This window comes from Schistocerca serialis, chromosome 3, assembly GCF_023864345.2.
Source record: "Schistocerca serialis cubense isolate TAMUIC-IGC-003099 chromosome 3, iqSchSeri2.2, whole genome shotgun sequence".
NCBI classification, from domain to species: domain Eukaryota; kingdom Metazoa; phylum Arthropoda; class Insecta; order Orthoptera; family Acrididae; genus Schistocerca; species Schistocerca serialis.
In genome coordinates this window covers 422,238,467-422,253,942 of record NC_064640.1, presented here as the reverse complement: position 1 = coordinate 422,253,942, position 15,476 = coordinate 422,238,467, and the positions used below count along the sequence as shown (strand labels likewise).

General features: G+C 38.6%; 1 protein-coding gene across 2 annotated transcripts in view; it reads right to left on the bottom strand.

The window, feature by feature from the left end:
* LOC126470300 (host cell factor 2) overlaps nt 1–15,476 on the bottom strand; it is a 280,358-nt gene that overhangs the window by 117,903 nt on the left and 146,979 nt on the right. For both annotated transcript variants that reach the window (XM_050098071.1, XM_050098070.1), the window contains exon 12: nt 10,391–10,619. In XM_050098071.1, the coding sequence (XP_049954028.1) occupies nt 10,391–10,619 (229 nt within the window). The remainder of the gene's footprint in view (nt 1–10,390; nt 10,620–15,476) is intronic.

The following is a 15,476-nucleotide window of genomic DNA, read 5'->3' as shown; positions in this document are numbered from 1 at the left end:
AACAGACTAAAATATTCCCTTAACTCGTTCAGTCACATCAAATGTCAATAGGAAGAAAATGGAATGAAGTCAAGTCAGATGTCGAGTAAGAAGTTAGAATCAAGTAAACCTTACTAAACAAACGTAAAATCGGGGTATTTTTAGCATTGATCTTATGGATTTTTACACAGAGGCTACGAATTTACAGTGCAGAATTGCAAAAGATGTAAAATTGGAGAACATAAAATCATAGGTCCACTGTAAATACTTCGAAAGAAATGGGAAGTGATGGAGAACCTCTGCAGTACTGACCATGGCATTCTGTGCTTATTTAGTCGCGAGATTTGAATTGTTCTTGTTTGTTTTTGTCATTTTACTAATTATTCTTTCAAGTTCACCACATTTTTTGAGTGGGCAGGAAATCTTAGAAGCTCTAGACGAATAATTGCATGAATAGTATAAAGAAATTTTATATTCAGGTAAGCTGTTTTCTTGTAAAACTTTCCTTTGATATTCAACTAATCTTTCTGGTGGTGTTTCAGCTATCATGAGACATATTTGTCTGTCTTATCTGTTTTGTATAATAATTTTATGATAATCCTGGAGTTGTTCAGACATCATTTAGTCAACTGAGTATGTCTTATGCAGCAGAGTCATCTGCACATTCGAGAAAGAGAGAAGGAAAGTTCTTGGAAGAAACCGACTGATGCCAAATTATACTAAACATTTTCTTACCATCCACTTACTTTGCTACAGTTTTTAGGGAAAAAAATGGAGGTAAGAGCAGCAATTTATGAGAATTCTAGCACTGATACTTTTCCAAATACATGGTCAAGCATATAAATTCAGAAACAAATAGGAGAAGTTCAGTACCAACTCATGAAAGTATTTCTAGTGCTACTCACACCAATACGCTTGTAGGATGATGCTTCCTGGGAGGCAAGGGGTCCTTCCACTGAGAAGGAGCGATCAACAAGGTTGTGCAAAGTTCGTTCAGAGAAGATTAACCAATCTAATGGAACAGCAGGTAGGAAGAAATTGAGCCGGTGGTGTCCTAACTGTAATAAATCACTCTACTTTCCAGAATGCTTCAACTTCATTCACACAAAAGCCAATTACGTGTGAAACTGCGCAAAAAATTGAAAACGCAAATTACACCTTTATTTTATTATCATTAATGTTGGTAATTAAAATAAATATGTTGAATAAACCTTGACAATTCCTCTCTTGTAACACGTATTCCTGTTTAAGATAACATGTATACTCGAATAATCTGCGATTGTTTTTTTCCCTCAAATTTAAGGACGAAAAACAGGGGTATGTGGATGATTTGAAAACAATGTTGGTACTGCTCCGCCTTCAACAATAGATCCAATTATACTATTGCATTGTTGAGGTCTCAGTCTGTGACACGTCAGTAGCATGTTAGAAGTTAAGTATTAATGTCTTAAACTTGTTAATTATGGCTGCTAAAGAAAAACTGAAAATTATTGATGAAGCCAAGAACATTGGAAACTGTGCAGTGGAAGGAAAGTATGACATGAGTGAGAGTTGTATTCATGACCGGCAAAAAAACAAAACATGGCTTCAAGAAACTAACAGTAATCGCCGGACATTTCTTGGTAAAAAAACGAAGCATCTGGACCTCGAAAAAAGGCTCTGCGACTATGTAGATGACAAGCAACAATACGGATACACAGTGATGAGTGAAATGTGCCAATTTAAAGCAGTGGCTTTAGGCAAAGCACTAGGCATTATCAGTTTCAAAGCAAGCTGGGGTTGGTTTTGAAGAATTTTCAACCAAAATGGATCAGGTTTCCGGAGGAAAACCACCATTGCTCAATGGCTTCCAGGCAATTACGAGGGGGGGGGGGGGGAGAATGCATTTTCATTGTTAACTGATAAATCTGCGACACAAACAGCCCTATACATTATTGAATCTGTTGCATTTGAACAATTTATCAACTTGTACAATAGCATGTTAAGATTATGATGCGTTTCTTCAAACCAACTGATGATATAAGTAATTTTGAACACATTACTGTGTTAGAACATTTTTCTTTGTAAATAAAACAAATTAAAGTAAAAAAAATTCCCCTCCCCCAAAATCAGGGTGCGCAGATTATTCTAGTATACACGGTATGTCAAACACAAGCCTGCCAGTGACATTTTAAAAATGCCATAAATGGTAGGTTTTTCAAAATTGTAAGTAAGTATCTGATCCTGAAAGTTAACAACAGAGCCCATTTCCTTGTGACTGCTTGTGTGTATAACGTTACCAACATGTAAACATACAGCTAGAGCCTTTTAAGTTTATTGATGGGATGGCTCTTATAGTAACAACAGGAAGAGCATCTGGCTACCCCTTAAATTAACCAGGCCACATTCTGTGCCAATGTAGAACAAAAGCACAAGAAAATAAATATGAATGACGATGATGGTATGCCTCTTCTACTTCTAGAAATTTGAAATGAAACTACAAGATTTACTTTCCAAAAGTTCGAATACTAAACAGAAAAATAAATATCAATGCCGTTTTGTTTATCATGTTGCCATGTCTAATGTTTGCACTGGATGAAATTTGGTTAGAAAAACTTTATATTACTTGAAATTGTCCTCATGCCTACACAATCTCACAGGTCATAGCACATTATCACGCAACACATACCTTGCCTGTATGCAAACAAATGCGTCCAATTACTATCTTCTAATTGAGCTGATTTTTGTCATTCTGAAAGATGATAATTTAAATGTAATGACCTGTTAACAACAAACTATTATAAGTCCCACCAAAATTACCACAAAATACAGGGTTTCCTCCACCACCTACAAAAATTGCTTTCCACTTGAGTTTTGTTACAAATGGCCAAGTATGAACTGGAGTCAATGAACACACAGCAGAGGCAGTAAAGTATTTTTAATACAAAGACGTGCTGCAGTGTTCAAGTATGATAATACTGTACATACAATCAGATCTCACATGTGACAAAAAAACTTTCCTCATATTAACATTAGTAATGTTTTCCAGACTACTCGGATTACATGGTACGTTATATTTTAACTGATTTTCAATATTACAAAATTGCAAAGACATCACTTTTCTTTTCTTCCCTTTGTGTCACACTGTTATCAAAAGTTTTTTCCTTTTTCTATAGCTTGATCGGAGAGAGAGAGATTGTTAGCCGTAAGCTGCTTTCCACAGGCCCCTCCACAGAATTTCTGCTTATCAAAGTGACTTATTATCAAATCTTACGTAGTCTGATTTATATCAGTGGGTTCATACAGTTACATTATATTAACATGAAGCTACTGGTTCCAAAATGATCTTTATTGGAGCCACTTGAACTCCCTTTTACAAACAAACAGCGTGTACACTTCTGAGCAATCAAATTAGACATATATTCACATCTACATGTTAGACAAACTACCTTACAGTGCATGACTGAGGGTATCAATTACTGATTTCACGAATGGAGTGACGGGAAAACTTAAGCCTCTGTACATGCTCAAATTTCTCTTATCTAATTCTTGTGACCTATAAAGGAGATATATAATTGATACAGTGGAACTGCTGCGTAGTCTACATCAAGCAGCAGTTTTTTTAATTACCCAAAAGTGTTCCCCAAAAACTTCACTTTTCTACCCATTTAACTTCCTTAAGTTAGTATGTTGGAGATACAGTGCACCTAATGCCACAGTGAACAAAATAGTTAGTCATTGGATGTGTAGTTGTCAAAAGCGCAGGCCATGAAAGACAATAGTTCGACTCCAAAACCCAGCTTTCAACACTGTTTTAACATGTCAGAAAGTTTCACCTTGCATACTTGCTGATGACTGAATGATTCAGTAACTGTACAGCAACCTACTGTTCGATAATGAGCATAAAATTGTTTGACCAAAGGAAAGTTACACCTAAAAAAAGACTATGCCATACACTGTATAGTGGCTTGCAGATTATGTATGTAGTGGTACATGTAGATGTAAAATGCACCATGCCATTAATCCCAAATTGCATCAAAATGGTTTGAAGAAATCTCCATGAACAAAAAGGTACCGTATTTACTCGAATCTAAGCCGCACTTTTTTTCCTGTTTTTGTAATCCAAAAAAACCGCCTGCGGCTTAGAATCGAGTGCAAAGCAAGCAGAAGTTCTGAAAAATGTTAGTAGGTGCCGCCAAAAGTAACTTCTGCCATCGAATATATGTAGCGCTACACAGGCATGCTTTGTAGACACAAAGATAAATACTGGCGCGAAAACCTCTGCGGCAATAAATAAATTTTAAAAAGGTGGAAGACGAGCTTTTTTTCTCCGTCCCGAGTTTCGACCATTTTCATACATTATCCAACGAAGTAAATACAAATTCTGTATTGTTCATCTTCGAATGTAGCAGAATTTCAATGTACTACGAAAATACGACTGGCAAGACAGTTTGGGATGTTTGTCAATATGGCCAACTCTACATTGTGAATTTTTTCCTACCTGTGAGGTTGCTAATAGGAACCTGATGAAATGTGAATCACATGCACTATTCTCTTCACCATAAGAGTAATACGAATATAAACATTTTGCCATGTATTCTTTCGTGTTTGCTGCTATCTCATTTAAATCCTGTCTGCCTAAAAAACTATGAAACTAGAGCGGGACAACAGAAAACGCGGAAGAATATACGTATCGTGTCATGTTTATATTCTTATTATTTTTAAGCCTAATAGTGATACAGTCAGAAATGAAGCAGGGCAACTGACTAGATTTTTAAATCTAAGATGACTAATTTCTGTGCAGAATTTGACGTACTAAAGAAGCGGCCGCAAAGATTTTCAAACGGAGAAAACTTTTCGCCTAACTATCATTCAGAACATGTTCTATCATACGCGGTGTCGGAAGTTCCATGCGGCTTTTCGCGGATGATGCTGTAGTATACAGAGAAGTTGCAGCATTAGAAAATTGTAGCGAAATGCAGGAAGATCTGCAGCGGATAGGCACTTGGTGCAGGGAGTGGCAACTGACCCTTAACATAGACAAATGTAATGTATTGCGAATACATAAAAAGAAGGATCCTTTATTGTATAATTACATGATAGCGGAACAAACACTGGTAGCAGTTACTTCTGTAAAATATCTGTGAGTATGCGTGCGGAACGATTTGAAGTGGAATGATCATATAAAATTAATTGTTGGTAAGGCGGGTACCAGGTTGAGATTCATTGGGAGAGTGCTTAGAAAATGTAGTCCATCAACAAAGGAGGTGGCTTACAAAACACTCGTTCGACCTATACTTGAGTATTGCTCATCAGTGTGGGATCCGCACCAGATCGGTCTGACAGAGGAGATAGAGAAGATCCAAAGAAGAGTGGCGCGTTTCGTCACAGGGTTATTTGGTAACCGTGATAGCGTTACGGAGATGTTTAATAAACTCAAGTGGCAGACTCTGCAAGAGAGGCTCTCGGCATCGCGGTGTAGCTTGCTCGCCAGGTTTCGAGAGGGTGCGTTTCTGGATGAGGTATCGAATATATTGCTTCCCCCTACTTATACCTCCCGAGGAGATCACGAATGTAAAATTAGAGAGATTAGAGCGCGCACGGAGGCTTTCAGACAGTCGTTCTTCCCGCGAACCATACGCGACTGGAACAGGAAAGGGAGGTAATGGCAGTGGCACGTAAAGTGCCCTCCGCCACACACCGTTGGGTGGCTTGCGGAGTATAAATGTAGATGTAGATGTAGTCTATTATTTGGTTCTTGTTGATCATTATCAAAGAAAGCAGCAGTGCAAGTAACAACAAATAGCAGTCTCTTGCCATTGTTTCGCTAATAAGACGATTCCTCTCTCTCTCTCTCTCTCTCTCTCTCTCTCTCTCTCTCTCTCTCTCTCTCTCTCTTTTTTTTTTTTTTTTAATTGTAAGCGGCAGTAGCGCGCACAAAAGCAAGCCATGCTGCGAACGGCGACAGGCCGTAAACACGCACTATCGGAATGCGACAAACAGTGCATGACACAGTACAGTAACGCATTTTCAGCTTAGAGTGGCGTAAACACCTATAACAAAGAAAATGGCACTTATCAGATCAAAGCAAAATAAGCAATCGATTCAAACCAGACGAAGCACGTGAAAAAGGAAGGGTACCCGTATAAATACTGACGGAGCGCGTGCCGCCTAGCAATGGCTACCTGGTAAAGCTTAACTGCTAAGCTTACGACTCGAACCAAACTACTGTAGCTGTATCGTCATTCATTCGACCTAAATTGTGTCATATTACAATGGACCACCCCCCTATGAACCATGGACCTCGCCATTGGTGGGGAGGCTTGCGTGCCTCAGCGATACAGATAGCCGTACCGTAGGTACAACCACAACGGAGGGGTATCTGTTGAGAGGCCAGACAAACGTGTGGTTCCTGAAGAGGGGCAGCAGCCTTTTCAGTAGTTGCAAGGGCAACAGTCTGGATGATTGACTGATCTGGCCTTGTAACAATAACCAAAACGGCCTTGCTGTGCTGGTACTGCGAACGGCTGAAAGCAAGGGGAAACTACGGCCGTAATTTTTCCCGAGGGCATGCAGCTTTACTGTATGATTAAATGATGATGGCGTCCTCTTGGGTAAAATATTCCGGAGGTAAAATAGTCCCCCATTCAGATCTCCGGGCGGGGACTACTCAAGAGGATGTCGTTATAAGAAAACTGGCGTCCTACGGATCGGAGCGTGGAATGTCAAATCCCTTAATCGGGCAGGTAGGTTAGAAAATTTAAAAAGGGAAATGGATAGGTTGAAGTTAGATATAGTGGGAATTAGTGAAGTTCGGTGGCAGGAGGAACAAGACTTTTGGTCGGATGACTACAGGGTTATAAACACAAAGTCAAATAGGGGTAATGCAGGAGTAGGTTTAATAATGAATAGGAAAATAGGAATGCGGGTAAGCTACTACAAACAGCATAGTGAACGCATTATTGTGGCCAAGATAGATACGAAGCCCACACCTACTACAGTAGTACAAGTTTATATGCCAACTAGCTCTGCAGATGACAAAGAAATTGAAGAAATGTATGATGAAATAAAAGAAATTATTCAGATAGTGAAGGGAGACGAAAATTTAATAGTCATGGGTGACTGGAATTCGAGTATAGGAAAAGGGAGAGAAGGAAACGTAGTAGGTGAATATGGATTGGGGCTAAGAAATGAAAGAGGAAGCCGCCTGATAGAATTTTGCACAGAGCACAACTTAATCATAGCTAACACTTGGTTTAAGAATCATGATAGAAGGTTGTATACATGGAAGAACCCTGGAGATACTAAAAGGTATCAGATAGATTATATAATGGTAAGACAGAGATTTAGGAACCAGGTTTTAAATTGTAAGACATTTCCAGGGGCAGATGTGGACTCTGACCACAATCTATTGGTTATGAGCTGTAGATTAAAACTGAAGAAACTGCAAAAAGGTGGGAATTTAAGGAGATGGGACCTGGATAAACTGAAAGAACCAGAGGTTGTACAGAGTTTCAGGGAGAGCATAAGGGAACAATTGAAAGGAATGGGGGAAAGAAATACAGTAGAAGAAGAATGGGTAGCTCTGAGGGATGAAGTAGTGAAGGCAGCAGACGATCAAGTAGGTAAAAAGAAGAGGGTTAGTAGAAATCCTTGGGTAACAGAAGAAATATTGAATTTAATTGATGAAAGGAGAAAATATAAAAAAGCAGTAAATGAAGCAGGCAAAAAGGAATACAAACATCTCAAAAATGAAATCGACAGGAAGTGCAAAATGGCTAAGCAGGGATGGCTAGAGGACAAATGTAAGAATGTAGAGGCTTATCTCACTAGGGGTAAGATAGATACTGCCTACAGGAAAATTAAAGAGACCTTTGGAGAAAAGAGAGCCACTTGCATGAATATCAAGAGCTCAGATGGAAACCCAGTTCTAAGCAAAGAAGGGAAAGTAGAAAGGTGGAAGGAGTGTATAGAGGGTCTATACAAGGGTGATGTACTTGAGGACAATGTTAGGAAATGGAAGAGGATGTAGATGAAGATGAAATGGGAGATGTGATACTGCGTGAAGAGTTTGACAGAGCACTGAAAGACCCAAGTCGAAACAAGGCCCCCGGAGTAGACAACATTCCATTAGAACTACTGACGGCCTTGGGAGAGCCAGTCCTGACAAAACTCTACCATCTGGTGAGCAAGATGTATGAAACAGGCGAAATACCCTCAGACTTCAAGAAGAATATAGTAATTCCAATCCCAAAGAAAGCAGGTGTTGACAGATGTGAAAATTACCGAACAATCAGTTTAATAAGCCACAGCTGCAAAGTACTAACACGAATTCTTTACAGACGAATGGAAAAACTAGTAGAAGCCGACCTCGGGGAAGATCAGTTTGGATTCCGTAGAAATACTGGAACACGTGAGGCAATACTGACCTTACGACTTATCTTAGAAGAAAGATTAAGGAAAGGCAAACCTACGTTTCTAGCATTTGTAGACCTAGAGAAAGCTTTTGACAATGTTGACTGGAATACTCTCTTTCAAATTCTAAAGGTGGCAGGGGTAAAATACAGGGAGCGAAAGGCTATTTACAACTTGTACAGAAACCAGATGGCAGTTATAAGAGTTGAGGGAGATGAAAGGGAAGCAGTGGTTGGGAAGGGATTAAGACAGGGTTGTAGCCTCTCCGCGATGTTATTCAATCTCTATATTGAGCAAGCAGTAAAGGAAACAAAAGAAAAATTTGGAGTAGGTATTAAAATCCATGGAGAAGAAATAAAAACTTTGAGGTTCGCCGATGACATTGTAATTCTGTCAGAGACAGCAAAGGACTTGGAAGAGCAGTTGAACGGAATGGATGGTGTCTTGAAGGGAGGATATAAGATGAACATCAACAAAAGCAAAACGAGGATAATGGAATGTAGTCGAGTTAAGTCGGGTGATGCTGAGGGTATTAGATTAGGAAATGGGACACTTAAAGTAGTAAAGGAGTTTTGCTATTTGGGGAGCAAAATAACTGATGATGGACGAAGTAGAGAGGATATAAAATGTAGACTGGCAATGGCAAGGAAAGCGTTTCTGAAGAAGAGAAATTTGTTAACATCAAGTATAGATTTAAGTGTCAGGAAGTTATTTCTGAAAGTATTTGTATGGAGTGTAGCCATGTATGGAAGTGAAACATGGACGGTAAATAGTTTGGACAAGAAGAGAATAGAAGCTTTTGAAATGTGGTGCTACAGAAGAATGCTGAAGATTGGATGGGTAGATCACATAACTAATGAGGAAGTATTGAATAGGATTGGGGAGAAGAGAAGTTTGTGGCACAACTTGACCAGAAGAAGGGATCGGTTGGTAGGACATGTTCTGAGGCATCAAGGGATCACCAATTTAGTATTGGAGGGCAGTGTGGAGGGTAAAAATCATAGAGGGAGACCAAGAGATGAATACACTAAGCAGATTCAGAAGGATGTAGGTTGCAGTAGGTACTGGGAATTGAAGAAGCTTGCACAGGATAGAGTAGCATGGAGAGCTGCATCAAACCAGTCTCAGGACTGAAGACCACAACAACAACAACAACAACAACAACAATGGACCAACTTTGTTTCGATATGGAGGTGTGGCCTAAAACTTTTCTCTCTCCTTGAATTTCGAGTCTCAAATTTCAGGTGCGGCTTAGATTCGGGAAATTTTTTTTTGCTTTATTTCGAGTCTCATTTTTCAGGTGCGGCTTAGATTCGAGTGCGGCTTAGATTCGAGTAAATACGGTACTTTTGTAGCCCCCAAATCACCATAGTTCAATCCTATTGAGTGATACAGCCATCCCTTCGATCTAGTTTCAACCATTCTTTGATGGCAGTTCAGGTTGCAGCCCAACAATTTCAGTGCCTTGTTAAATTAACACCCATGACTTTCGCAACAGCTGTTATAACAAAAAGTGGACCCACAACCTACTAGGCATGTGTAATTCAATTGCTCACAAGTGTACAGAACTGAAAAGCTGAAGTATTTATATTTTATAACATACTGCGTTCACTATAGCATAACACTATTGCTGGCATCTAAAATGATGGAAGACAGAGTACTGATCCTACAATCTACATAAAATGTATCTCTTGAGATCAATGTGTTTGAAAAAATAACTAACCAGCTTTGTGTTTCTTTTCACATCTGAATATGGATAGAAAGTTTTCAACTTCTTACTCCCTCTACTTGTTCCCTTTCAAGACTATCCATGAATTTTAACATATGCAGTTAATTAAATCCTCATGCAAAGAACAAATAATATATCATCACAATACACAGTTCACTCCACAGAAACAATGATAATGCACATTTTCATATGTACTATTCACAATAAAGCCAAAGCAAGCACATACATCTAAATTCAGTTATTTCTGGCTATTAACATTCTGCGGCTGATATTACTTCTACTTCTAACCTATTGTCGAGGTGGGCTGAAGCTGGCGGGTAGCAGCAGCAGATGTACTGACTGTCTGACCTAGGGCCGCCACAAGCTCGGCTGAACTGCTACCTAAACTCATATTCTCAGCTCCTGCTACAAGTGGCATTGTGGTTCCACTGTTGGGCAGTAATGTCAACATTTTTTGTCCCCCATCTGCTGTAGTTAGCTGCATTGTCACTGGTTTTGCACCCAGTGTTAGTGCAGGCTGGAAAAAAAATTAACATGATTATTTCAACACTTGTTTTAACATCATAAGCAACAGAAATATACCTTTCCACAAATTAAAGGAAAAGTTGTACAAATACAAGAAACACGACGTTGCAATATGTTCATGACGTACTAGTACATCATCTTTTATTAAGAAGCGAAATGCTACTGTCAGCGCTTCTCTTTACAATATATGCACTCTTGTGCAAAACCAAATTATGTAGGATTCAAGTCAATCAGTTTCTGATACAGGGTGGCGACTGTCATCAGATCTTCCTGAGTCTCCCATGTTTTCCCAGATTGAAATCCCAAATTTCCCCAAACCTGATTTTTGTTGTAGGTGAAAGTAACTTTTACTTTACTACCTTTTATGGCTACACAGTTATCATGTCATTCATTAATAGGAACCAGAAAACAAAGCGTCTATTTTTGGCCAAACTGCCAGTTTTTAAAATTATTAGCGATACAAATTTAAAAGGTTTTTCATGCTGAAGTTTGAAGCCTTAGGACTTTAAAACTGATTGGAGAGAAAAATAAAATTTATTCTCTATAATAAGAGCTTTTTCATGGAATGTTTGCTTTTTTAAAAACTTCCACTAGCTTTTATTTCCAAAATGGTCTTTGCTAGTTTCCTACTTTTGGCTCTATTTAAACTTTCAACAAATGACTATTTCTGCTGAAAAGCAGGAGCATTTTCCCCCTAACTTTCGGTGTTTCTCAAGATTATCTTTCTTTTTCCACACAATTTGATGATTACGAAACCTGCAAAACGTTGATTTCGAATTAAGAACTGATCAGACTACCATATAGCCCTTTTGTGGGCATTTATAGCTGTGCGACCTGTGCTTGACAACACTACAGATAGAACTGACAATGTACTTGGAGAAGAAGTAGAACCAAAAATAAGTTTATTTGTACTGCACTGGAAGATTTTTGGCAACATCAAAACACATTGACTAGTTCCGTTTTCTGATTGCTATAGTGTGGAAACTATAAAATTGGCAGTTGGCTGTGAGTTTAAACAAATGAGAAATTTCACTGTCTGAAAGAAGAAGTGTGGGAAAAAAATCTCCACCTCCCTCTCACAAAAAGCAGCTGCTTCTGTGTTTCTGGGAAAGCAGATATGACACATGGTCACAGGGATCATCAACCCCTTAGTCTCTTGCGAGAGTCATATTCTGCGATGGACCAGGTTCTTACTTGTGTTTAACAAAATTTTGGCTACGATTTAAGGTTTAATTAACTGTTGTAAATTATAAGCTCCTGCCAACCCATGGAAATTCCTTTATTGCTTCTGTCTGTCACCATTTGGTATCATGTCATGTCTCGTCATTGTACAATAATCAAGAGTATGAGAAACCCTTGCCGGACCATAATTTGAACTACTGTGACTACAATGTAATATCAATGGATGTTGATAGCAACGATTCACCAAATTTGAAAATGGATGCTCTTCATACTATGTCTCTTGTTAACTTTAAGCATGACACTGCGTGAGTCAGCAAAGTACTAATTTATACTGAACTTAGCAAAAACAGACCAAAAGCCTGAATATTCAATGCTGATCTACAAAACATACACGATTGAATATGGAATTTAAGGTGGTCCTTATATCTACATCTACACCCATACTCCGCAAGCCACCTGACGGTTTGTGGCGGAGGATACCCTGAGTACCTCTATCGGTTTCTCCCTTCTATTCCAGTCTCGTATTGTTCGTGGAAAGAAGGATTGTCGGTATGCTTCTGTATGGGCTCTAGATTTTATCCTCATGGTCTCTTTGCGAGATATACGTAGGAGGGAGCAATATACTGCTTGACTCTTCAGTGAAGGTATGTTCTCGAAACTTTAACAAAAGCCCGTAGTGAGCTACTGAGCGTCTCTCCTGTGGGGGTTATATAACCATGTTAAGTGATTTGAGCATACAGCCCCCCCCCCCCCCCCATTTTTCCCCACAATCAGGGTACTGTCTCTGGTGATCCTGCACACATCGCAAAATGTGCTAAATTTAAATTTATAAACCATGTTAGGTCAAACAACATACTTAACCAAAAGTTTTTGTAACTGCACTAGACAGAACAGTGAACTTCCTTTCAGACCCAGAAGTTTCCCACTGCAGATGTCTAACCATATATGTTTTAATGTCATTGTTAACGTTGTAATCAAACAGTAATAATCTCCTTATTTACATAATGTAAGTACTGACAAAATTCTTTACAGCACTCGAAGAGACCCCTGTGTTTACTTTTTCGTATACTTTTAGTTCTTTAAAAAGTGCAAGCTATTGTTGTGCCAATTGATGGTGGACTTAATATAAGCAAAATAGTGGTCTCTTAAGTGTTTTTCAGGTCACATCCAGTTCACCAACACTGAGGGATAGCCGAGAATGAAAGAGTAACATCTTCAATGAATAAATTCCTTTGACCATCCACCATGCACGATGCAAGGCTCCAGGCAGACTTACACGAGGATTTAAGTCCACACTTGAACCCACAAACATGATTTCGATATCACTGAAACCCTCATGCAAATAAATGTTCATGTCCATCTTCATAATTTATTTTTTCATGCCACTCCACTTTTCTCTAAGTTCCTTGAAAAATGTTACATCGGGTCTGATACTACGGGGTAACTCATTTCCGAACACACTCCATAACACTAGCCCGTGCACATGATTATCACAAAGGAAAAACAGCAGCCCTCTTCCTGTTAACTGTTCCAGCAACATAACAGCTCCTCTGAAATGAACTATGTTGGACGCAGTGGCGCCACAACAAAGAATTTCAAACTTTTCGTCTAGTCCCCAAACTTTAATGGCATTCCCAACTGCCTGTAATTGTTCTTTCCTACAAGAATTCGGTAATGCATGCACACCAATTAATTGCCTTGATTTCCCTAGGTTATGATGACTGGTTGTCATTTAGCTCTTGAATCTGACATTTAACACTGGTGCCATCTTATCATCCTAAAGAACGGTTACAAAAGTTCAATTCTTGTCTTTAAACATATGTTTAATATGTTCTGCCTGTTTATTTCTGAATTGCTTAGCATCATTAAATCAAACTAAGATTAAATGCTATTTCATCGACATTATGTCCAAAGGCCTCAGCTGTAACCTCAAGGATGAAAGAAGCATTTATTTGACGTAACTGATACCTGTGTAAAATGGTGGCTAGTTTTGCTGTCATTAAACACCTCCTTGCACATTTGTTTTCCTTTTTCGAATTTACCTTATTTTCATCTATGGTCCCATCACTACTAAAAACTGAAGCTGAAATTGTGGAGCATTCTGCGAAAATGGTACCACCATCACAATCACACTTAAAAGTGGTTTTTCAGACCAGTCAGTAGCAGTTTCCAAAAACTGTGACTTGTTATCAAACTTCATCTTCCTTGATCTCTCTTTCATAACTCTAATCCACACCTTTTCCTTTTCTGCCACCAACTTCCAGTCAAGACCTCCAAGATAACCTCTACAGCCATACACTCTTTGTTGTAATAAAAAAGAATTTATCCTCTTCTACTTTTATCATGTTCAAATCATTAGCATGGGTAACATCAAAGAGATTACTTAGATTTGCGAAAAACTTACGCTCTCATTTACTGTCTTTCTATCAGTACTTCTTTCCAGACTGTACCACTCTGAATGTAGGTCTACAAGTTTTGTTGTACAATGAGGTAGAGCTCTTTTAGAAATCCTAGCCTTCTCCCAAAATATTACACTTCCACACATGACTAAATTAGCAGTTCCACTGATAGTCAATTTCACTTTGAGTATGTTATAAAACAAGACAGACAAAACCTGTCATTTAGATGGTAATTTATGTCCACTGATCTGGTGCCTAATTTCATCAACTAAATAAATAGTTGTGTCACTAGTTCTTAAACTACCCACCATGATATAAATAAATATTCAAAACATCATCAAATGGGAACCGACGCTCAAGTGAAGATAGATGGTGTGACTGCAGTTGAGAGCATGCATAAGCAGTTATATCAAAACTTAGCGACGTGACAACTTCTCCGCTACTGCGGCATGGATTCCTCTCCCTCAGTTTCAATATAATAGTCTTAAAACAAGTGGAAGAAAACAGATGTGTGCATGAAGAAATATGAAATCCGAAAAACAAGGACCACCCAATTGGATATGTAACTGTGTTTTTCTATGAAACTGCAAACCCACTTTAACTTTTGTGCAAATGCTGAATTCACAACTAAGTGATGAACTATCACACTTACATTAAACTTCATTGCACTAGCAATAATTTAATGTCATATAATGGGACATTGACCTCAAATCCGAGAACCAACGAACAATAATGAAGATTCCCAGAGTGCAGTGACAGGTAGCTGCGATCAACAAACACTGCAACAATTCAGTGCTCTTCTTGACATTTCCTTTCCTGACTACACAACTGTTATTTTTCAAGGCAGAGTTTCTGAGCGATTCATAACATTATGACAGTATATTTATTTCTGCCAAAAAAAAAAAAAAAAAAAAAAAAAAAACAAGTTCACCCCTACCATCCTCTCTCAGAACTCCTGAGTATTCAGGAATACCCTGGGATTTCCCTGATCTTACCAGCAAATTTAATATCTGGGAATTCCAGATTTTCCTGACAAGTCGCCACCCTTGTGTTGATTTTACTCCACAGTTTGTATTTTAAGCTTTTCTGTAGTTGCAAATGGACTGGAAATGGCTGGCCAAACTACTGTCCACTTCTATGAGTATGCCACTACAAGTGGGGAACAAATGTAAAGAGAGGAGTTAGGCAGGAAGCTTAATGACAAACAGTAAAACAACGAAAATAAGAGTTCTCTTAAAAACCAACCATTTCAGACAAATACAGTTTGT